Source organism: Manis javanica, chromosome 2 (genome assembly GCF_040802235.1).
Source record: "Manis javanica isolate MJ-LG chromosome 2, MJ_LKY, whole genome shotgun sequence".
NCBI classification, from domain to species: domain Eukaryota; kingdom Metazoa; phylum Chordata; class Mammalia; order Pholidota; family Manidae; genus Manis; species Manis javanica.
Window position 1 is genome coordinate 52,471,568 of NC_133157.1, and position 25,351 is coordinate 52,496,918.

A 25,351-nucleotide genomic window follows, 5' to 3' on the forward strand; every position below is an offset into this window, starting at 1 on the left:
GCTGCTTCCATGACAGCAGCTGCCTCTGCACCCCTCTTTCACCAGTTTCATCTCTGCTCTCTCCATCAGGGGGGAAAGGATTTCTCTTCACTGTGGCTGACCTTCAGGATGGAGCTGTTCGCTATCATCACGACGACAGTGACTCCACCAAAGACTTTGTAGCCTTCAGAATATTTGATGGGCACCACAGCATCCTCCATAAGTTTCCCATCAACATCTTGCCCAAAGATGACAGTCCCCCATTCCTCATAACTAATGTTGTGATTGAGGTGGAGGAGGGGCAGACCCTCCTGATCCAGGGCTCGATGCTGAGAGCTTCAGACATGGACTCTGGGGACGACTACATCTTCTTTAACATCACGAAACCCCCTCAGGCTGGTGAGATCTTGAAGAAACCAGGGCCAGGACTGATAGGTAAGTTCTGGGCAGTTAAGATGGTTTGTGTCAGAATTTATGCAAAGGTAGACAAGCTTATGAGTTAAGATACCATTATTATTCCCATTTTATAGATGGGAAGCCTGAGACTTAGAGAAGTTGATCTATCCAAGGTTGTTTATTTAGAAAGTTTCAGAGCTGGGTCTCAGGGTACCCATTGCATCATGAAAAATTAAGTCTGTCAAACAAGGTGATAAAACAAATAAGTTTGATGAGAGATGTTTGGCCTATGATAAAGTAACTTCATGAGTGACATTTGTTTACATTTTGTTCAAATAATTCATAACTTCTTAAAGTACTTAGGAGTAACAAAATAGAAATCAAGTAGTTAGTGTAACTTCAGACTATTTCTTAAAAATATTTCTATAATGCTAAGTTTTCTACATATTTTAAGACAGGTATAGTAACTTAAATTTTTTTGCTTTAGTATTTATAAACTTTGATAAAAGCATTTAATGAAGATTCCTTGGACACATACACATACTAGGTAGAAAAGACTTTGGAGATAAGCCCAATATTTTTATATAACCCAACATGTGGCAGATGTGGCAGACTGTCACTAAAGTATGTGGTATTTTGTGGACCCCATAGGCTATCCTGTCCCTGGCTTCTTTCAGAAGGATCTGTTTAATGGCATCATTTACTATCGTCACTTTGGTGGAGAAATCTTTGAAGATTCTTTTGAATTTGTCCTGTGGGACAGCCATGAACCTCCTAATCTCTCAGTGCCACAGGTAAGAGGCCACCTCTGAACACTTTCCCAAAGTCTCATCTGCAGATCACAGTTCTGGGAGGTGTTATTAGAAACTACATGAAAACCAGTATCAAGTTTCAAAATATGCAAAGCAATTGATTAAGTAAAATTAAGTCAATTTTTTTTATAACGTGACTTCTTTATCATTTACTTTTTTCATGAGTTTTGTAAATTTCCATGTATGCATTATTTCCAAGGCTATTTAACCATGGGACCCTTTTATACAAAGCACCTCATAAAATGTGCCAGCTTCATAACAGTCAAGAAAACATTGACATTTATGTATGGTGTCTGGAGTTAGACTGTCTGTTTCTCTCCTACCCTTGACACCTTGACGTCGACTAACTGGTTAACTTGTGCCTTAGTTTCCTCATCTTAAACCAGGTAATAATACAACTTCCTTATGGAGTGATTGTGAAGGTGAGATAGTACATATAAAGTACTTAGAACTTTCTGGCACATGGTAAATTAAATAGTAGGTAAATTCTCTACTATTGTTGCTTTGAAGAACTAAAAGTTTCAGTACCATTCAAGGATATCATTTAAATACATAGTATGCAGAAATAGGTTTATGGTGGCATTCTCATCTAGAAATTACTGAAAATGGGGTTAGTGTAGGGGCTGGACAGCTATGAAAGGGTAGACTTCTTGCAAAGACAGGATGGTTGGTGGTAGGGGTAGAAAAATAGACAGCTGGCAGTAAATGATGACCTTGAATATATGGTTCTTTTTGCTAGGAATTTGATGCCTATTTTCTTAGCTTGATAGCATATATAAATAGGGTTCTTAGCAAGTCTTGAATCAGTCCTGGAAGACTACTTAAAGTATGTGTCTGTTTTGTTCTACGATGTCTTCTCATAATGTCAAAGTCACTCACTCATGACTGAACTTGTCATCTGCTACAATGCAGCTAACAAAAGGGGTGATCAGGAGGAATGTGAGAGAGCCCAGAAGCTGGGGGGAGTAAGTAGAAATGGAAAAGGAGAAATTCTCAATTCATCTGCTTATTGAGTAACAAATCAACTCCTATACAAATAACAGCCCCCTTTTTCATCAATATTATATGCCATTTCTAGATGATATGTTTGCTTGAGGTGTTAGTCTGATAGTCTAAAATGGCAACTATTCATAGGATTTATTTCTAATCTTCTGTTATATCTGTTCAAACTGAGCTTTGTTTCTGACTAGAATACCGCATCACTTTCAGCAGACTACATGCTTTTCTAAAAATAGAAAGCTCAGGATTTCTTTTTTTCTCTTCTGCTATTATATATTTTATTGATCAGATTTTATTTCTATTTATATCATTTATAGATCAAATATAGGTGCTAGATCCCTCTGTAATAAGAACCATGTTAATGAAAACTTTATTGAAACAGACTTATTTCTAAAACTTGGCAAATAACTCAGACTAAACTATAGATCCAGTTATGTGTTCCTTATGAAGGACAGTTTCTATGTAAGAAGTCATAATCATGTTTTACTCTGCTTGCATCTTGTTAATCTATGTTGAGAGAAGGGCTGAAAGAGAGTGGGAAATTTGCTCTGACTTCATGCACCACCTATTCTTTGGCTCCTAAATATTCTCCAGCTCACCTTATGTATCTACCTCTCCACCTGATATTTCTACAAGTATGTCTCACCAGCATTTTTAACTCTCACCATGGCCATAAGACATTTAGAATATTTCCCCCAAAACTTGGATAAGACCACTGCAAGTAGAATCTCTGATGTCATCCCTGACCCCTTTCTCTCTCTAATATCTGCATAACCAGTCAGCAAGTCTTCCTAAATCTGCTTGCTAAATTTCTCTCATTTATCTCTACTTCCCCACCCCACTGCCATTGCTTTAGTTCCAACCTTCATCTTTAAGGGACTAGATTATCCTCAGAATCCCTCATATGGTCTCTTAAGAATGGAAGAGATGATCCACATGCTTGTAATTGAGAACATTTAAAATCCAACAGATGCAGCAGCAATGTATTTAGTAGAAATGTATCAGTATTCATTTTTCCCCAATTCTCTCTCTTCTGATTAGTGGCAGCCTTAGTCTCCAGACTGTGAACCTACTCTCAGCTTAACATCACCCACTCCAAGGATCCTTTTTTCATGCCCCCATTCCCTAACAACACAAGATCCTTTTATATGATTTGATATCAAATCACTATAATGTGAGGCCATTATTTGTTCTAGAGGATCAGCTGTGAGCTCACTGATGCTAGGAAACCTGAATTATCTCTGTGTCTTCAGACCTTGCTACCTGCCTTGGGGTATAATTTCAAGAACTACTGTGGTTGGTCCCCAGATGAACTCTGGTTCTTTCCATTCTTATTGAAACAAGTTTAAAATAGGAAGACTAAAACATTTGGGGAGGGAGTGAGATGGGGAGGTAATAAGTATAAAGCTGTATTCTTCAGTTTCCAGGAATTAGTGTGTGCATAATGACAAAACAAGTACTATGTGTATGTGTGCTGGTGAGTATTTTTGTATTATTAAATCCCAGTATCATCACTGAAACTCCAGTGTTTAAGGGACTTACCTGATCATCTAGTCAGTTTGATGATTGCACTTTCAATTTAGACAAGTATCTAGTCATGTCCTACAAATTAAAATGTATTTAAAGTGTTCAAGAAACTCTGTAACTTTAAGCTATTCAAGTAAAGGTCCAGATAAGATAATTACTTGGTGGGAACTTTTGTGATCAGAAGGTTCCATAGTCACCAAAGATTAAACTCAGGCACAAGATTACTGAGGTCATATTGTTAAAACACTTCCTTTCAAGAGGCAGAAACCAAGGATCTCCTCAGGTGAGAAACAATTTAATTAAAGCAGAAAGGAAGTTACATAAACAGGAACACCCTTACCCCTTCTCATCCTTCCCAACAGAGTACCCCTACTGAGAGATCTCCCTACACATCGAGGAGTCTACCTATCAGCAAGAACCCTTTCCTTCTTTTCCTCTTGCTTGTGACTACTAGAATCAAGTAAAGCCTCGCCCACTCCATTTACTTTTGAAAAATATTTTCTTCTTCGCCTTTCTCAATAGAGGGCTTTCTAGAGCTTAAGCCTTAAGAGACCTTAAACCAGGAGGAGTAATGTTAAAGTAAAATGGAGAGAGAAAAATGAAGACAGATGAGAGAAGCAGAAAGAGGACTAAGAATCAGAGGAAGAAAGAAAGCAGATGCCACAAGGCCTGGGTGAAAGTGGGAGCAAGCAGGAAGCAGGGCCAGATGTGAGAGCAGGTGCCAGGCCATGGGCATTGGTCATGTGGGGTGGGCAAAACTAACATGAAAGTAGTTCCTGGGGGTGAGAAGCAGCCCTAGATAATCTCAAAAGATGATACAGGATAAAGGCTCAGACAGGAATCAAAGCTCAGGGCAGAGAAATAATTAAGAATCCAGGCCTATAAGAAAGTCAGATAACCAGTTGGCAGAGTATCGCATTGTTAGCCTAATTCTGAGGGTCAAGGGCAGGCTTTGTCATTCTGTATACTGATTTATTACTCTATATTCTGATTCCCTGCAAGTCTGTGGGTGCTTGTGGCCCTAAGTAAACCTGGAGGGATATAGGGGAAGCTGACAAGCAAGAGCCCAGATTGGTCTGGGAATGGGTATCTAGGGTCTTTGTTAACCAAATTTCAGTACAATGAGAACACTTTATTTCTCTGTAGAGTTCATTAAAGTAGGATTTTTCTCACCCACAGATACACATACAATAATTACTTAAACATGAATAAATATGTAAAGACACATCAGCTTAGATGATCATAAAACATGTAGAAAAATGTGCCCACCACGAATTACTCCAGGGGTATAAAAAGGCACTCTTGTACATTCTTGTTACACAAAGAACACATTGGAGAATAAATTAGCATGGAAAATGGTGTCTTTGAAGGCACAATGACTATTGTTTCCTTATTAAATCCAGTTTTTCAATTAAGTGGGGGCTCACTGATCCGCACTATGGTTGGGAGGTCCCACAGAGAATTTCCGAACTTTGTAGATTAGCAGAAAACTATAACTGGGAAAAAAAATTGTGACACAGCTTCAGGAGACTGCAGAAATGACTGTGATTGTATTCCTTTATTCTGATAAATGGCTTTAGTTTTTAAATATTGAAATCCTTCCTAATGAAGTAGTAAATATGCTGTAGCTTTTGTAAAAGTAATGAAGGGTGGAGACAGAATTGGTTTATTGAGCACCTACTACCAGGCATTCACTGTCCTAGTACAAAGAAAAACTGAGTGCTGAGGGGGTACATGGCTGGCCCCAGGGAGCAGAGCACACAGATGGCCCAGTTGATGTTCCACTGTTTTCTATATCACAGCAAAAGCATAAGCGTGTTTAGTTTTTGCTTTGTATGTCAATTTAAAAAGTTCTCTTCATTTTCAAATTGGGTACTGTGAACACTATTATTGTACCATTTTAAGAGATAGTTAGTAATTGCTTTCCCACAACTCATCATGGATTACTGCAAAAAAAAAAAAATTAACGTGATGATAATAGCTGCTTGGCAAAGCCTTGTTGCCCTCCTGCATGATCCAAACCTGCGCGTGTGGTTTTGAGAATTCTTAAAATCACAAGCAAGGCATATTAACTCATTCAGTGAGTCAGCACTGAAGAAGTATCTTCTACCTGCAAAATACTATGCCAGACATACAGTTGCAGAGATGAACATAATTTTTGAGCACTTATTATGTTCCAGACATTTTATCTACATTGTGCTATTTGATCCTCCTGACAACTCTGTGATGTTGTTGGTATTATGCTTAATTTACAAATAAGAAAATTGATACTCAAACAATTGAGTGACTTGTTGAAGATCAATAGCTACTAAGTGCTATACTCAGGACCTTAACTGTTCACTGCCAATTTCCATGTAGTTTCAATTACACTATGATTTTCACCTGTGGAGCTTCCAGTCTAGCAGAGACTGGTTTGTGAGCTATTACTTAATAATACAAGGCAATGAAATACTAATGTTTACTGAGGATTAAGCAAAATTCAGAAACAGTTAATTCCAACTGAGAAATTCAGGAAAGTTTTAAGAAGACCCTTTGAGGGTAAGAAGGACTCAGTTTGCCAGAGGAAACAGAAGAAGAAACAGGAGCACCAGATTGTCCGGACTGAAGAAACATCATGACCGCAGCATAGAGGTGGGCTTGAGGACTAAGGCCCGGCCCACTGAATGCAGCAAGAGGGCTAGACCAATGTTGGAAGATCGTAAAGGTGAAGTTGAAAACTGGACTGTGTCTCAACTGTGGAGAGTCTTGGATGGTGTGCTAAGGAGTATGAATAGTTCTACCCCTCCTTGGGTAGTGGTTTAGATTTTTCAGGAGTGTGAATAGCCTAAAGCTGAAGCTTGGGGGCTTGGAGATGTGTCCTGTGTGCATGGGGAAGGAGGAACCAAAAGTTACATCAAGGTTTCTAGAATCTGTGACTGAGCAGAGGCAGTAGGGAAGGTGCAGGTTGTTGGTGGAAGGAAAAAAGTAGAAATAAAATCAAATCAGGAACATATTTTGTGTATTATATGCCCATTCTAACATTTGTGACTACATTAACTATAATAGGGCTAATTAGATTCTTAAAATATAAAATGGGCAAGAATATTGCATTTCTGATTCACATTCTTAATAGCTCCTGAATCATTTCAATGAAAGTACATTGTAAACGGCCTTTTTTGAAAATCATCTTAACTGTGACTCAATTGTGGGGTGTTTTCTTTCATGTCTTGTTGGTGTTTCAAATTAATGGTACAGATAATTCCTTTCCAGGTGGTGACAATCCACATCACTTCAGTGGATGACCAGCTTCCAAAAGAGGCTCCTGGAGTTTCTCGCCACTTGGTTGTCAAGGAAACTGAGGTGGCTCACATAACTAAGAAACATCTACATTTTATGGATATGGAATCATATGACAGGGAGCTGCTCTACACAATAACGGTGCCTCCGTTTTTTTCCTCCAGTCATAGGTATCACTATGAAAAGTCATCACCTGGGCTACTCATTGAGGGTTGCATTCTAGGACTGAGTCGTAAGTGTCAGTATATAGTGCTGTGGCTCAATTGCTCATTGGTCAGACATGAACTTATATTCAATTCAGCATTTGATCTTAAACTTACCTCCTACCGCCCTTCAAAAGCTGTATTAATTGGTATGTGACCTGCAGCTTGTAGTGTCTTCAGCTTAGGTAGGCTTAGAACAGTCTTTAATTCCCATTCTAAAGCAAATACTTTCTTTCCTTTTTAGTAACATTTACTGAATCTTCTTTCAGATATTGCAGGCCACAAAATGGTTCTATTCTATGATCCCAATTAAGAAAAGTGGCATGAAAATACCCGAGGCACATGCCATGTACATGATAAAGAGGAGAAGTTTTTAGGATGAGAATGAGTACTGTTCAGATACCCAAGCAGAAGATTCTGTCTGTACTTCTTGCAGTCATGATGAGAATGGTCTTCATGATATTGGACTTAAGGCTACAGCTCCCCAGCATAAAGAGAGAATATAAAGATGAACACTGGATTTCTTCCTTCAATCAGTTCTTTCAGCTTTAGAAGATTTGGCTGTGGGCTTTTTGACTTAATTTTTCTTACCTGGAAAATTAGGCTGATGTATTCTCCTGTTTCTCTTTAGACACTTGGATGCTGGGAAATTATTCATGGTGGACAGCATACCAAAGCTAACCAAAAATCCTGCAGCCCCGGGATTGCGGTCATTCACACAGGTATGACCTGCGTATACGCTATACTGAAGTGTTGGCACACCTGATGGGAGTGTCTTCTGAGAAGGTGTGGCACTTGTGGTGTTACCCTGGAGAATGTGGGCCTTTGACATCTCTTGTGAGCATCAAACACTTACACATTTCCAATAAGCATTGACATATCTTGGAAAATGCTTTGATGAAGCCGGATATGATTTCAAACTCTTGTTATTATAATTCAACACAGCCTTTTGCATTGTTGTGCCAGCAGCAGGGCTGATTTGGGGACCTGGTATATTTGTTTTGATTCCACCATATTCAGTCCACCCCCTATTCTACTGTGTTAGTTTCTAGGGCTGCTGTCTTGTCCACAAACTGGGTGGCTTAAAACAATAGAAATCTATTGTCTCAGTTCTAGAGGCTACATGTCTGAAATCAAGATGTCAGTAGGGCCACTCTCCTCTGAAGCCCTGCAGGAAATCCTTCCTTGCTTCTTTCTTCCTAGCTTCCAGAGGCCTGCTGGCAATATTTGACATTCCTCAGCTGGTAAATCACCACTCTGGTCTCTGCCTCTGTCACCCCATGGTGATCTTCTCCCTGTACGTGTCTCCCTTTTCATAAAGACACAAATTATATTTGTTTAAGGACCCACCTTCCCCCCTGGTGTGACCTCACTTTAATTATATCTGCAACCACCCTCTTCCCAGATAAGATCACAGTCTGAGGTATTAGCGGCTAGGACTGTAACATACTTTTTTTGAGGGGGAGGTCACAATTCAACCTATGATACCCTCCAAAATCCTTCATCAACCCTCCTTCTAGTCCTGGGGACTCTCCTCTGAGGACCCCATGGGGTCACAATAATGGTGAAAAGCAGCAGCTGCCAAGTTAGGGCTAATCATCCTGAATCTCACTGTAGTTAGAGGCTGTAAATGTACATGTCAACCCTATGTGCTAAGTATCACTATTTTATTATTTTGCTCATTTTACAGATAAGGCAGCAGGGGCCTAGCAAGTGTAAGTCACTTGACCAATACGGCATGGCTGCTTCCTGGTGGAGCTGGGTTGAAATCCAAGTTTCCCATCTTTTATACAATTGACTGGCTTCAAGCACTTTATGTATTTACTTAATTTCTTTGGTCTTTTCCCTCCTGTTTTTAGAAAGTGTGATTTGTGAAGCAGAGCTTTTTGGAATCTTCAAATAGATGATGGTGGCATTTACAGTGCTGGATCTTGATGAACAGGACAGCTGCCTTAGACCTAGGTCTCTGGAAGTCCTTGATCCTTGCAAATTGGCACCTATGTGTCCATCTTGGTTTGCTTTGCAGGATGCTGTGAACTATATGAAAGTGGCCTACATGCCACCCATGCAGGATATAGGCCCCCATAAGCGACATGTACAGTTTACATTTTCCGTCAGAAACCAGCATGGTGGCACTTTGCACGGGATCTGCTTTAACATCACAATCTTTCCAGTGGACAATCAAGTTCCTGAGGTATGTACAGTACTGGATGTGAAGGATGGCAAGGAGAGAAGGGCTAAGGAAAGAAAGGGCAGACTTTAAGGCTTATTGGCAATACTATCTTTTCTTTAGGGTATTTTTAAGAAATATTTTCTTTTCCAGCTATAGTGTAGGACAAAAAAAGCATGGGGAGGGGAGTCCTTCACCTCCCATGGAACTTTCAGTGTAAAAGGTGAGATTTCCCAGATGCTGACTTTGGCATTAGTTTCAAAGCTTTATCAAAATCTCCTTTCCTTTCCTTTCCTTTATGCTGAGTTTCACGTGTTGATCAGGGAAGGGGATTAAGTCATGGGTCTCTTAGCAACCAGAGGGACTTACTTGCTTTCACCACAGGTCAGCTATGCTGCTCTGTACTCTAAATAAGCTCTTTAATTTTCCAAATGAATTAAAATGGGCCCTTCCATCCTGCCCCATCCCATTCCCCGGTGTTTATGTAGGCTCTAAGGCACTTGGGTCTCCCATTAGAACTGAAGTACAAATGCGATGCCACTTTGTGCTTCTTATTTGCAAGGCTGAGATTCATACTGAGAGTTTGTTTCATACTTGCCGCACCCCATCTCAGTGCTAGACTTAGTGTGGCTATTTCTGGGCTCATTTTTTCCTCAAGAGCACAAAGTGGGATTAGCCATTCATTAGGAACCAGAGGGGACTAGAACTGCACATGTCTGTTCCTGAAGAAAGAGGTCACCTTCCCAAGTACCTCCCTGCATTGTAGTGAGCAAAGCCCTGGTATTCCCTTCCTGCTCACTCCTCACCACATCTATGCCTCCTCCATGTTGGGGGGCCTGAGGTCTTATCCAACCCACATAACTGTTCTGATGGCTCTAAATATTTTTAAATAATGAGTTGCCAACATTTAAACATCAGGAGGTTTCACACTGAGTCTGGATTTCTGGCTTGTTTTGAAAATTTGGGAACACTAGCAACACTGAGTCCACCTTTCCCAGTTGCTCAGGGCATCCTCTCCAGTCCCCAAGGTCCTGCGCCAGCTTGGCACACTCATTTACCCCATGGGCCTGCCCCCTCAGGCCTCTGAGCTTGTAGTTTTTGGTAGAAGATGAGCTGAAGAGCTCACACAGAAGAGCATTTGAAGGGAGACGGAACAGTTATAAGGATGCGGGGCTGAAGTGGCGTAGTGGCCTTTTTTCTGCAGTGTAGGCGACAAACAAAATAATAACTTTGAGAAGTGAGAATATTTGAAATAAAATTAGATGAGTAGCTTCAGTGAAACCAGTCTCAGGAGTGGTTCCCTGCTGTGAATACCCACAGATGGCTGAGCCAGGGTGACCACCCGGGAATCTTGACACCATGCAAAACTGGAGTCCCAGAAATCTAAATACTGGGTTCCAGTAGGGACTGAATATTGAATGTTTAATGAGTGGGGGCAAATTAGCCTTGAGCTTTCATTTTTTGGAAGTTGTTCTTAAATGCGTACATGTTTTAAAATCAACTAAATAACAAGGTAGATTCCTGGAAACATTAGCATCTTAGGATATTGACTGTTGTAACTCCAGAAAAAATGAGGTTGACAAACAGACCTTATTTCAGAGGTCCTGTTTAAATAAAAATGCCTTTTAAATAATAATACTCCTTTTAAAGTAAGAGTGTCCTTTATTTCATTCTCCTGCAAACAGTGAAAATGTAGGCTTGGGAAAATGAGAGTGAGACCTTGGTAAGAATTGTGGGAGAGCGAGTGTAAGGAGAAAAGGCTCTTGTTTTACGTTTTCCTTTGCTGGTGTAAGTAGATTATTAAAGAACAGAGGCCGCTGTCTCGGGGTGGTTGGTCCCATCCTTTCCAGGGTCCAGGGGGTGGTCTTGGGGCAGGGCTCCCTGGTGGGCAGGGGGACAGAGCAGGGCTCAGAGTGGAGGCTGGGACTCCCCCTTGCTCACTTTCCATTCCTTGTGGCCTCCCGCAACCCGGTCACCAGCTCTTTCCGCAGGGCTGTTCTCCTTTCTGGAGCCGCAGCTGCTCTGAGGAGAGTAGCCGCTTGCTGGGAGACACCTTGTTCTCACACTGGCAGGACACTCACCCTAGACTCTCTGTGATTGGACTTCACAGCCCATGACTTTGTACCCCAACTGTTCTGCTTGCTTTGGCTTCTATGTGGTAATATAAATCCAGGGAAATTATAGGTTAAAAAAGTTGACAGATTTGCCTGCGGCAGGGTCTTAGGGTATTTATGAGGCTTATGTGCCTTATAAATCTCCAAGATTATATGTGGCTGTTTTCTAGACCTCACTGTGGAACACTTATTGCTGCTCCCATGGTGATAAAATGCCCCGAGCCCTTCTAACTGGTTATTACTTCCATGAAAGTTATTAGTCAGTTGAGCAGTGGGTTTTTCTATTATAGAAAATTATCTTTATGGCTTTAATATTTTAAGCCTAATGTTTGAATAAATATATTTCCTATGGAATGTTCAATTTCCAATCTTTGATTTCTCAGCTCTACTTCTATCTCTAAAATACTCTACAGCTTACTCTTAGAAACTCTGATTAATTTCCCAAATCTCAAAAGAATTTTTATGATGAAAAAAAGATGAATTTTTTTTTCTCTAGGGGTATTTGATATAGGTTTTATTTCTTTTTCTTGAATTTTTTAAAATTAAGGTATCATTGATGTATAATCTTATAAAGTTTTCACATGAGCAACATTGTGATTTCAACATTTGCCCATATTATCATGTCTCCCCCATGCAATCACTGTCCATCAGCATAGTAAGATGTCACAGAATCCCTACTTATCTTCTCCATGCTATACTGTCTTCCCCGTGACCCTCGCACACCATGTGTGCCAATCAAAATGCCCTTCAATCCCCTTCTCTCTCCCCCCAGCCCGACCCTTCCCTTTGGTAACCACTATCTCTTCTTGGAGTTTGTTGCTGTTTTGTTCCTTCAGTTTTGTTTTGTTGTTATGCTCCACAAATGAGTGAAATCATTTGGTACTTGTCTTTCTCCACCTGGCTTATTTCACTGAGCATAATACCCTCTAGCTCCATCCATGTTGTTGCAAATGGCAGGATTTGTTTTCTTCTTATGGCTGAATAATCCATTGTGTATGTGTAATACATCTTCTTTGTCCATTCCTCTATGGATGGACACTTAGGTTGCTTCCATTTCTTGGCTATTGTAAATAGTGCTGCAATAAACATAGAGGTGCATATGTCTTTTTGAAATTGGGCTCCTGCATTCTTTGGGTAAAGTCCTAGGAGTGGAATTCCTGGGTCATATGGTATTTCTATTTTGAGTTTTTTGAAGAATCTCCGTATTGCTTTCCACAATGGTTGAACTAATTTACATTCCCACCAGCAGTATAGGAGGGTTCCCCTTTCTCTGCATCCTCACCAGCATTTGTTGTTCCTTGTCTTTTTGATGCTGGCCATCCTAACTGGTGTGAGATGATATCTCATTGTGGTTTTAATTTGCATTTCCCTAATTATTAGTGAGGTAGAGCATCTTTTCATGTGCCTGTTGGCCATCTGAATCTCTTCTTTGGAGAACTGTCTGTTTATATCCTCCACCCATTTTTTAATTGGGTTATTTGCTTTTTGGGTGTTGAGGCATGTGAACTCTTTATATATTTTGGATGTGAACCCCTTATCGGATATGTCATTTATGAATATATTCCCCCATACTGTAGGGTGCCTTTTTGTTCTGCTGTTGGTGTCCTTTTGCTGTACAGATGCTTTTTAGTTTGATGTAGTCCCATTTGTTCATTATTGCTTTTGTTTCCTTTGCCTGAGAAGATGTATTTAGGAAAAAATTGCTCATGTTTATATTCAAGAGATTTTTGCCTATGTTTTCTCCTGTGAGTTTTATGGTTTCATGACTGACATCCAGGTCTTTGATCCATTTTGAGTTTATTTTTGTGTATGGACTTAGACAGTAATCCAGTTTCATTCTCTTACATGTAGCTGTCCAGTTTTGCCAACACCAGCTGTTGAAGAGGCTGTCATTTCCGCATTGTATATCCGTGGCTCCTTTATCGTATATTAATTGGTGATATACGTGTGGGTTTATATCTGGGCTCTCTATTCTGACATATATTTTATTTCATAGGTTAAGATGTGTCAAGACTAAGATATATATGTGCCAAGCAACAACATTCATGTCATTATTTTTATTTTCTCAGTTTAACACCACTGACAGGAACCAATTTGTCACTGCTTCTCTGCAGGGTTGTAGATAAATGAAATGCAGATACGTTCAGATTTATAGATCTGCCTTGCTACTTTGTATGCACCAATGCTTAAAATGGAAACATTTACTAAAAATCATTTTTCAGCCAAGATGTTCAACTATGAACTGATCACCTTTACCATATTCTTAAAAAAGTAATTAATGTGTAAAGATGGTATTTGGAGTTTTCTGTTAGTTCAATGAGTTCTGTCTTTAGGGATACCACATGGAACAAGGCTCTGAATGTTTCCTTCCTTCTTTCTAGGTACTTACCAACCCCCTGAGAGTGGCTGAGGGAGGCCAATGCATCATCAGCACAAAGCATATTCTGGTTTCTGATGTTGATACTGAACTAGACAATATCAACCTCTCCGTGCAGAGACTGCCTCAGCATGGACGGGTGGAGCTGAATGGATTTCCTCTAAATGCAGGGTGCACATTTTCCTGGGGAGAGCTCCATGCCTTAAAAGTTAGGTTAGAACATTTCCTGGCTTTTTTTCTTTACATGCTTTGATTTCCATCTGGATCAATTGTGAGACAGAGTAGAAGAAAGGAGCTTCATTCTTTTAGGGGTACCAGCATGCCACTTAATACTTTCAAGGGTCCGTTGAAAATTAGAAATGACAAACTTTCAGTTAACCTCCAGACTTTTTCTTTTCTTTGGGCTTGTTGGACAGGTGGGAATAATGTTATGGGTATTTGAATGATAAAAGTTAATTACCATGAATATTAAGAGGGGCAATAAAGAAACCATGGATCAAAGTTTTAGAGAAGAGCTGAAGAGATCCAGAGTGCAAACAGAAGGATTGGCCTTGAAAGTTGGGGAGAAGGGAGAAGCATCAGAATCCACAGAGTGTCCCACATTTGCCTGTCTACTGCTCAGGCTCTGTGTCTCCATGGCCCCAACTCATGTTTTCCATAAGTAGGTGGAGTTACACGAACTGGTTCCCATTGGCACAGTGTCAACTTAAAGGGCTGCTTTTTGATTTGGGGACAAATTATGATGTATATAATATAGTTTTCCAGGGTAGAATCATTGTATATTCAGGAATACTTGAATAATTAAATATTTGATTGCGTAACTATTTTGTGTTTTTTTTTTATATTTATTTACTGAACACATGGCCAAAGCCATGGAAGAGCCCTTGTGTCAAGTATCTCAGTGTACTCTCATAGTGGCCTTGAGAAGTTAGTAACAAATATCATCCTCATAGGTATCAACATGATGGATCCGAGGTACTTCAGGATGACATGCTCTTGGAGGTCACAGATGGCACAAATTCAGCAGCATTTACTCTACATGTTGAGGTGGGTAGAGCATTTCCTCCCTGGTTCTTATAGAAATGACACATTGGGGTTGGACGCTTCTTAGAATCTCTGATAGAATTTGAAGCACATGGACTCCAAAGCATGCAGGTGCCTGCTTATATCTTTGAGTGTCTCGGGACAGGCAATGGAGAGCAGTGCTATGGTGGTAAAATGGACATACTGTTTTCTCTTTCCAGTCTGTTTGAAGACAAAACTACTCTGACCTCAAACCCAAATACTTAATTTAAACAGCAGTTGGTTCCATGTATAAATTATTTCTAATATTTTTGTGCTGTAACACTTGGAAATGTTTATTTAGCAGCTGGGCAGGTTAGGCTACCATCAACGGGCTTTCCCTGTTGTGAGGAAGAGGCCATGTCTGTATGTGGGTGGTGCCCCTTTATGAATTCCTGTACTGTACACCCTGGCCTAGAGTCTCTTTGAGACGGTTATCTTTCCTCTTTGACAGATGAAAAAATCTGCACATAAAAGTTGAGTACATTCCCCAAGGCCTGGTGGTGATCCCCGAGATTCTCTGTTGAGTGACCACCTAAGTGTATAAGCATAAGTCACCAGATTTGCAGATATTATGGTTAGTGACAAAGGAAGGTCTGGAGCAAGACTTCTCATGCTCCTTGATGAGCCAGTGCCACAACTGTAAATACCAGGTGATTACAAGTGCCATGCTTGCTCACGTTCCTGAGTACTTATCTGCGCCAGCCGCAGTGCAGATCCCCATTTTTCCATTTTTCCCACCTAATCCTCATGATGGCCTTGAGGTCTAGATGAAGAACAATATGTTGTTTCAGCTTCCAAAAGGAAAATTTCCTTTATTGGCAGACTTTTACATATAGAGAAAGCTTTTCTGAGTTACTTTTATTTTCCCTCAAAAGCAAATTTCAATCCTATCTTCTATCCATGACCATCTTCATATTAATGACAATAAGTGGTGCATTGGGAAAAACAATCTGTTCATTGTTACTTTTTAGACAGAAGGGCATGGTCTTTGAAAAAGCCAATTAGAAGTGTAGGCAATTGTATGTGATTTTTTTTTTAATCCAGGAGGAATACATTTTTTATCCAGGTTGTTTTTTTAGTTCTGTTGCCTTTGGTCTGTATTATCCATTTGAAAGCTGAAACTATTTTGTGAACTGCTACAAGACGGTCATCATGAATGTATTGGGGGTCTTTATCAGATAGAGTCAAGAAAAAATAATAAAGAGGGTCTTTAATGAATTCACTCGGAGGACTAGAACAAAGATATTGTTTCCTAATAAGTCAATGGAAAATAGAAGAATATGACATACTTTCTTTTTAACCTTTGATTGAATAAATAAGCCTGGGTGTCCATCACCTCAGCCCTCTACCCATTAAAGGAAAATGTCAACATAATTTCATGTATATTTGTTGTAGAGCTGTTAGTGTGTTTAAGTAGCCAGGTCATATATATATAGTTACATTCATTCATTCATTTATTCCATAAATATTTAATAAGTGTTGTCTATCTTTCAGGTCCTATGCTAGATGCTTAGGGTCTGGTGATAAACAAGATAAATAACATCCCTGTTCTTTTAGAGCTTGCAGGCAAGGGATGAAGGCAGGCATTAAACAGATTACCACAAATAATAAGTTAAAATGTGAATAGGTTCTACAGATAAGTGGGGTGCAAAAAGAGAATAAATAAACAAACAAAAGAAGTACCTGAGTGAGCTGAGCCTGAGTTTTCAAAGGAAGTTTTCCCCAAGGAATCTACTTGTAACCTGAAGGAGGAGGTCGCCAAACAAAGAGTGGGGGCAGAGCATACTGAACAAGGGGCAGAGAGCAGGTGCAGAGATGGGGCCAAGACCTGGGATGTGAGGAACGCAGTGCCTTGGAGTGAAAATGGAGCAGGAGGCACCTCATCATATGAGATGAGGCCAGAGATACCTAGGAGAAATGCTGGGGAGACTCTGAAGGTTCCCACAGGGCAGTGACATGATAGAAGCCACATTTAGAAAGATCTCATTGGCGGAAGTGAGGGGGAAGGAAATGGGGAGTTGAGACTTGATGGATAAACTTGGAATGCACACCCAGTAGCAATAGTGAACTGAGAGAAGAAATATCCTTCATTCCAATTTACAGGTTGTGCTGTTTCAAATTTCTATGTCATCTTTTTAAATTCAAAGATCTAGTGTGATCCGATGTTGCGTCCCACCCACCCACCCACCCCATCCCCAGTTTTCCTTGGAGCTTTATTATCATAACAGTGGGAGAAAAACGTTTGTCAAGTTGCAACCTGGCATTGATGTTATGGAATTTCGGATTTGACTCAAAGTGTTTAAAATGCAGCTGCCGCTTATTTTAAGTCCAGAGAAACTTCCTGGGTGGCAGGAAGTTGAGGGTAGAGGAAAGCTTTATAATCACCATGTAATTGAAAATATAAATAACTTTGATGTGGAAAATGTAAATGCATCAGACCACAAGGCCTGAATTTCCTCCAGAGTATGTGTGAATTTAACGAAGGCGAATAGGAGCTTTGGTGAAGAATGCTTTATATTACATTTATATTTTGTCCGTTTAGAAACAAATGAGAGCTTTGCGTCCCCAACCATAACCATACTCTCCCATTCCTACCTAAAATGTCTCTCATGTGGGGCATTTCCTACAAGATGGTTCATATGGGGAAAGTTAAAAGATATAGACTGCTTGGCCAAATTCCATGGCTGTTTTTCCTGTGTCTGGAAGACTGAAAATGCGTCATTCCAGCTATGAGGTATGGGTTCCCAGCTGGATAATTTGTCATTGCTTTCTTTTTCTTGAAAATGTGTTTTGTTTTGTTTTGTTTTCTGTACTTAGGTATTCCCTGTAAATGATGAGCCACCAGTCCTGAAGGCTGGCCTCATCCCCATGATGCACTGCTCAGAGGGCGGAGAGGTGGTTGTCACCTCTGAATATCTTTTTGCTACTGATGGGGACAGTGAGGACGCGACACTGCTGTTTGTGATTGCGCGAGGACCTCGGCACGGCGCAGTAAAGAGAGCTGGCATCACAGTGCCTCAGTTCTCTCAGGGAGATGTGCTCTCAGGGGCTGTGACATACAAACACACAGGTAGGTGACGGCACTGTGACTGATCTGAGCGAGGGATGCAGGTGCCGGGACAGAGCCTTGACCCCACTCCTCGCTGTGGACCCTGATAACCTAACAGGCTTAGTGCTGTTGCTGAAAAAGAAGAGCAACATCCGTGGCCTGTATCTCATTTTTCAAGTACAATCACCATATTTAGAAGTGTTTCTGATTTTAGTAATATAATGAATTCAAAGAATGGAGAAGGAGCACCTGTTAAGGCTGCTCTGCTCCTGATGCTTCCGTATAGACTTTCAGTTCCCCCCCCCGCCGTGTCCTTATATTCTTTCTGTCAGTTTGAAGAAGGCTTAATGTTTGACTATCACAGCTTCTGGATTCATAAATCATAACAGAAGTGCCTGAATTAAGCTCCCTAAGATAGTTATCCTATTAATTTTAAGAGTTTACTGATCACTAGCCAGCTCCTAAGAAGTAAATGCTCTGCCTTTTGAGTTCCTGAAAAGCAAGGACATCTTATAATTTGTGTGACTTGCCTATAGTGCACAACAGGGGTGGACACAGATTTGAGAAACAGTAAATGCTTACTTTTTTAGCATTGTGCTTACATTTCTGGCATCACATTGTTATTGTTAACCAAGTGGCATTTGTTCTCCACATAAAATATTCAAATAAAGAAAATATTAATTCAGCCTCTGATATCTGCCAGGCTCAGGCTAGGCACCTGGGCTGCAAAGGAGTGTAATCCAGACCCTGCTGTGAAGGACTTTTGATTCAAACGAATAGACAAGCCCAGTCAGAGCATGGAGGGCAGTGTGGCACCTGTGTGTGCCAGCCCATCGTCACACCTCACACATCTGCTGAGGGGCTGGGCGTGTTCCCTCTGACTGCCTTTGCTCACGCTCAGTTACCATGTCCTGTTGACTCATGAATGCCCCTCCCTAAGCTGTCAGCCCCTGAGAAGCATGGCTGGGTATGGAAAGCCAGATGAGCAGTGCAGGAAATAGGACATATCTGAATCCAGGGAATACTAACAGTGAGCAGGGCTGACAATTTGTGGAGGGGGGAATTGAAATAGCTAAGGATTCATTTGGAAATGGGAGAAAACATTTCAAAATAATATTTTGCATGAACTTTGGAAAACATTGATTTATTAGGATTCCAGCTATCTCATGGCCAACTAGTATGGCACATTTTAATCACTGTCCAGACATCTTCTTTTCTTAATGGTATTTCCTAGTCTTCTCTGTGTTTAATCTTAGGAAAAGCTTCATTGGGTCTTTCCCTGGCCTGCAGAGCATAGTCCAAGTGTTGCTGTCTCTCCAGGGTTCACGACTAGGTGCTGCTTTGTAATTCCCCCAGTAGACCTCAAATAGACTGGCAGGAAAGGGGCCTTGGACTAGTGATTGTTGTGTTTTACATAATTTTAACATATGTGGCAGCCTCACGCAGCCTAGAAAAATTACGGGTGAGATGAATATGTCTTCTCTTCTAGTGTCTTGTTCCAGGTGCTAAACAACAGGTATTCTTGCTGATAAATCTCTTCTAGTGGGATGGCCGTGTGAGAGAGTGTTAATGAATTTTTTTTTTCATATGACCTAGTGGTGCACTGGGGCAAATTACTTCAGACAGATGGCTTTTTGTTATGTTACTAAAGTAACAGAAACACTGTATTCCAGAGATGTTTTGTTATTTGAAGTTTACATTTTCTTGTAATGTTCATTCAATCACTCAGTTGGTGGTTACTGAGCACTATGCTAGGATGAGTAGTGAGAACCACAGTACTATAAGATCTAATATTTCAGTGGCCCCGATCTTGTCCCATATGTTGATTATAAAGGTCACCTGAGCATAATTTTGTTGCCATTGTTTTTTGGCTTTCTGTGATTGTGAAAATAATATATATTTATGGCAGAAAACTTGGAAAGTGTGGAAAAATATAAAAAGGTTTTGAAAAATATCACCTTATTTACCACTCAGAAAGATAATCACTGTTAGTGTCTCAGTTTTCTGGTATTTTGTCTTATCTTTTCTAATCACAACTTTTAATGTAGTTGCAATCATGTTGTATGTACAGTTTTTTAGATCCCTTTTTTCATTTAGATTATCACCTAAAATGTTTATTAAAATAGTTTTAAGTGCTTTGAAGTTATTGTAAACATAGGTTTCAATAATTTATAATATTTTATGATAAAAAAGTGTGTTACTTAATTGCTATTCTCCCAACATTAAACATGAAGTCATTCAAAATGTTTCTTTAAATAACACTATGGTTAACAGTTTTAAGTATAAATCGTGTCCTTGGGCTGTATTCCATTTCAAAGTAAAGGATTCTTCTGCCCATATTGTAGCCTTTCTCACAGCTTAATGCTCAGCCTGCTTTCCCAGCTCTTTTTGTAAATGTATCCTGTGTCCATTATATTGAAATTATAGTTGCTGAATCTACAGTATTTGCTTTTTTTTCAATATGTCTTCTCATCCTGGGATGATTTTTCCATTTCTCTCCTGATTCCTTCTCCCTGCAGGTCCTCTCTCCTACCTCCTAATTCTTTACCTTATTTGTCTGGTAAACTACTCATCTTTTAATGTTCAGCACAGAGCCAGCAAAGCCCTCTGGAAAGACTTCTCTGCCTTGATCTGGCACGTGTGCCCTGCCGCCATGTCACTGTCAACCAATATTCTCATTGTCCTTAACCCTCACACCTTGTAAATATTCAGACAGAAAACATTTTCCATTTAACAGGTAAAGACAGCTTAATAGTGGCAATTTCATATATTCCACTTAATACATACACACGTCTGTGGTATTCTAACCAAATTGCTTTTCTTTCTGTACCATTAGACTCTGTCAGCTCCTGACACATAGTAGGCCTTTTGACATTTGACATTCATTTGAACTGTCTTTCGATGTTTTCAAAATGTCTGCCCTTTTCTCTGCTGGGCCACCTAGAACACTAATTGTCACATAGTAGGCATTACACACATAGTTCGTGAATGATGAATAAATAAGCTTTATGCCAATTTGTTTTTTTATACATGTGAATAGATGAGAGGCATCTTATTTTTATTTTTCCTAAAGTTGAAGGCTGATTGTTTAATTTGAAGTCTCTCAACTTAAACTCTACTTTTCTTCAAAAGCCCAGTTTTTTTCATCTTTTCATCACTGGGTTGCTCAACAATATCATCTCTAGGTTTTCCTTTAGTTTTGAAACAGGTGGAATAATGACAAGCACAAATCTGTAGATGTGACCAATGCGTCCTGTGAAAAGAGATGCCATCCCTGGTCTTTTGTGCCCTAGTTTCATCAGGTCTTTTGTGCCCTAGTCTCATCAGAACCTTAAACATAATTGCTTCCCTCCTGGTACTTTCAAAGTGATGCATGAGAATTACTAACAGCCCATCTGCAGAACTTTCCCCCAGGTGGCTAGTATTCCTCCCTCAGTGCTGGTAGTTAGTCACCCGGGAGCGGATTGTCCTGCTCACCAATAAGCTGTCCAGTCTTGACATTTTCTTCTTTCTTCCTCTTACTGCCTATCTTGGGGCCATTTTGAGTCCTAGAGAGGTAGCCCTGAAGAGTAAAATGAAAATAAAAATAAATGGCACTATTCTCCCCATGCTGTTGCTATTTTGTTAATATCTTGGCTATTTATAGTGAGGAAAATATTGAAACAAATGACAAAAATGTGGATTAAATTTGTATTTCACCTTTCCAGCTTCTGTTACTCAAAAGTGCTGTGTGGTTGATGGTTGCTGATTTAAGGTGGTTAGTGCAAATGAAAAGACAATTACCAAAAGAATGGGGGTCCCTTCTGCTCTCCCTGAGGTTGGTCCTAACACTGGAGACCTAGGAGGGAAGAATGAAGCCATCACTAGTCAAGCTTTTTGTCTCTTGTTCATTGTGCACTGTCAGATCCTTGTTAGTCCTGTTTGCCCCTTTCATGTGGTGATAGATGCTGGCAAGGATTTCACCAGAGGCAAGAGATGGGCACGCATTTTTGTATTATTTTCATGACTATCTGATTTCATAGTGAAAAAAATTGAATTTTACATTTTAGTCACATAAGTTCTTTTTCTTGCCATCTTTCATCTTGGGATTCTGTGTTTTTAAAAAGTCAGGTTTCAGGTATAGTTGTGTCTTCCAGGTGGTGAGATTGGCCTGGTGCCTTGTTTTGACACCATTACATTGGTGGTTTCGGATGGAGAAGTTGGCCCTCCTGTGAATGGCTGTTGCTACAGTGGACCTCATCCATCTGTTCCTCTTCATGAGTCCTTTCCAGTATATGATCTCAACATCACAGTACATCCAGTAGACAACCAATTACCTTCAATCGTGATAGGTGAATATTATCTTGTCTACTGTCACATCTGTGATCAGTAAAATAATGCACTTTACTTATAGTTAAAATAGAAAACCAACATACAGAACTGCCTCCAGTAATTGCCTCAGCACAAATTTATGGGAGACCCCAGATATATAAAAGACAAGGGCAAAAGAATTTACTTTTTAAAAATTTAAGATTATTCTTTATCAGACAGAATGCAACTGTGTGGGGGGGGGTTGAGAACAACATTGGAATACTCAAATATTCTGGTTTTATTTCACATGGGAAAATATCATATTACTGCTGGAGAAAGAGTAATTTATTTTATCCATAATAATTTCTAGTAGAACAGAATGAGAAAACCAGAGAGACCATTTATATACATTTAACCTTATTTGCTTTTTAGAAAGTCATCTTTTTATAGGCATTATGTATATGTTCTGTCTGTCAGAAAAAATGCAAGCATATGTATGAATGCTTTTGTAATTTGCAAACTATTTCCCAAGCAATGTTCTGGAAAGGAAGCATTGTCCCTGCAGAATAATTAAGCACCAGGCACGAAAAAAATGTTTGTTATGAGCAATTCATAATAGCTTGCTGGCAATTAGCGCTCTGACGAACAGAGGTAACAACTGATCTTGAAGAGTACATAAACTACATTTAGTGGCTTATCATTAAAACAGTTTGGCAATTCTTATTTCCATTTGTCGTTTCTCAGAGACACAAGGGAAATCAGAGTTCCTTGAGAATGACTAAAGGCCTGTACCGGAGCATTTAGTATTTCTGCTGTCTTTCCATTATTGTCTGGCTTGCTTGTACAAGAAAAAAATATAATTCCATAAGTCAAATTAAATTCCACCCATTACCCCTGAATATTTTCACTGTTAGGAGAATTATGCCAAAGGAAATGAACGCCTCCCATGGAAGTATATTTGCATATGGGAAGCTTCTCTGAATTAGAATTTCAATCTCTCTTTTGTCCTCACTATTCTGATGAGAGGATTTCATGCTAACTGATAATTGTGTTATTATTTGTATGCAGGTACCATGTTCGTTGTAGATGAGGGTTTCTCAGCAGCCCTTACCATTAACCATTTATCAGCCACTGATCCTGACACTGCGTCTGATGACTTGGAATTTATTTTGGTTTCTTCTCCCCAGTTTGGCTACCTTGAAAACACACTCCCTTCTGCAGGTTTTGAAAAGAGCAATATGGGAATAAGCATAGGTAAGCATAAACGTAGACATGGTTTCATGATAACTTGCCTATGTTTATGGATCTGATTGGCCAGATCATGCTTAATAACTGGGTAAGGACATCAAAAATGTTCAAAGTACTATATACATTGATGGATTTGTTATTGTTATAGCTGAGACTTCTGAATATTATTGCTTTTTACTATAATTTTTTATTTTTAAGGTCTCCCTGTGCAAGTTTATTTCAAAATAATGAAATTTCACTTATGAAACATAAAAGAACAAATATTGAAGAAACAATGTTTTTAAAAGGCTCTCATAGCAACAGAATACTGTGATACAATAAATCTGGTGGGAGCTCACCAGTCTCATTATCACAATATTTTAGCACTTTTAATATATTTAATATATACTTCCCCCCAAAATTAGGAAATACATACCATGAGTATAACAGAGAGAAAGCCTGGAATGTTGAAGTTGGTGAACTTAGTTTCAAGACCCAAATGTGTCTCAGATACTTAAATAGCTCTTGTATTTCAGACAAAAACAAAACAACAAAACAAAAACAGACACCAAAACCAAAATTGTCCAAGGACAACAATTTAGAAGTAGATAATTCTTTAAGCATCTTTTGGGGCATACCTATTTTAAATATGAGGGAAGCTGGATTAAAGATAAATGGTATTAATAGAATGACTGAATGGACTGAAAAAACAAAAGATCCAACTATATGCTGCCTACAAGAGGCTCACTTCACCTTCAAGGACACACATAGGCTCAAAATGAAGGGATAGAAGAAGGTATTCTCTGTCCATGGAAACCAAAAGAGAGCAGGGTAGCTCTACTTATAAAAGACAAAATAGACTTTCTGTCAAAACTATAACAAGAGACAAAGAAGGTCATTATATATGATAAAGGAACCATTCATTAAGAATATATAACAATTGTAAACTTACACACATACAACATTGGAGCACCTAAATATGCTGAGCAAATGCTAATAGCTCTGAGGGGAGTAATGTCTACTTCAGTACCCCATTTTCAACAATGGATAGATCATCTGGATAGAAAATCAATAAGGAAACTTGGGACTTGAACTATACATTAGACAAAATGAACCCAACAGAAATAAACAGTACATTTTGTCCATCAAAAGCAGAATGTGTATTAACAAGGACACATGAAACATTCTCCAGGATAGATCCTATGATGGGTCTTAGCACATTTAAAATATTGATATCATACCAAGTATCTTTTCTGACCACAATGGTATGAAATTAAAATTAACAATACGAGGAAAACTAGAAAATTCACAAATATGTGGTATTAAACAATACACTCATGAACAACCAATGGGTCAAAGATGAAATCAAAAAAGAATCCTTAGAGTTCTGATCACAAGGAAATTTTTTTCTTTTTTCCTTAATTTTATTGTATCTGTATGAGAAGATTAGATGTTAGCTGAAACTATTGGGATAATCATTTCATAATATATATAAATCAAACCAGCATGCTGTATGCCTTAAACTTACACAGTAATCTGTGTCAATTATTTCTCAATAAAACTGGAAAAAAGACATTAAAAAATCTTGAAACAAAGGAAAATAGAAACATACCATATCAAAGCATGTGGTATGCAGCAAAAGCAGTGTTAAGAGGGAATTTTGTAGTAATAAATGCCTACAAAAAACCCCCGCAAAAACCAATGATCTCAAGTAAACAATCTAACTTTATGCTTCAAGGAACTAGAAAAGCAAGAACAGATTAACCCAAAGTTAGCAGAAGGAAGGAGATAAGAAAGATCAGAGCAGAAATAAAGACATAGAGAATAGAGAAATAATAGAAAAGAACAGTAAAACTGATTTTTTAAA

The 25,351-nt window shown here is 39.3% G+C and overlaps 1 protein-coding gene across 10 annotated transcripts in view; it reads left to right on the plus strand.

The window, feature by feature from the left end:
- The window catches only part of FREM1 (FRAS1 related extracellular matrix 1), a 156,291-nt gene that overhangs the window by 62,161 nt on the left and 68,779 nt on the right, over positions 1-25,351 (plus strand). For 8 of the 10 annotated variants that reach the window (XM_073228485.1, XM_073228492.1, XM_073228491.1 and 5 more), the window contains exons 9-18: positions 70-414; positions 1,027-1,169; positions 6,963-7,159; positions 7,824-7,914; positions 9,219-9,386; positions 13,858-14,066; positions 14,807-14,900; positions 17,736-17,988; positions 22,104-22,298; positions 23,326-23,511. In XM_073228485.1, coding sequence (XP_073084586.1) covers positions 70-414; positions 1,027-1,169; positions 6,963-7,159; positions 7,824-7,914; positions 9,219-9,386; positions 13,858-14,066; positions 14,807-14,900; positions 17,736-17,988; positions 22,104-22,298; positions 23,326-23,511 — 1,881 coding nt within the window. Of the gene's footprint in view, positions 1-69; positions 415-1,026; positions 1,170-6,962; positions 7,160-7,823; positions 7,915-9,051; positions 9,153-9,218; positions 9,387-13,857; positions 14,067-14,806; positions 14,901-17,735; positions 17,989-22,103; positions 22,299-23,325; positions 23,512-25,351 lie in introns of those variants that run through there. The other 2 variants (XM_073228487.1, XM_073228495.1) reach the window with 2 other exon arrangements.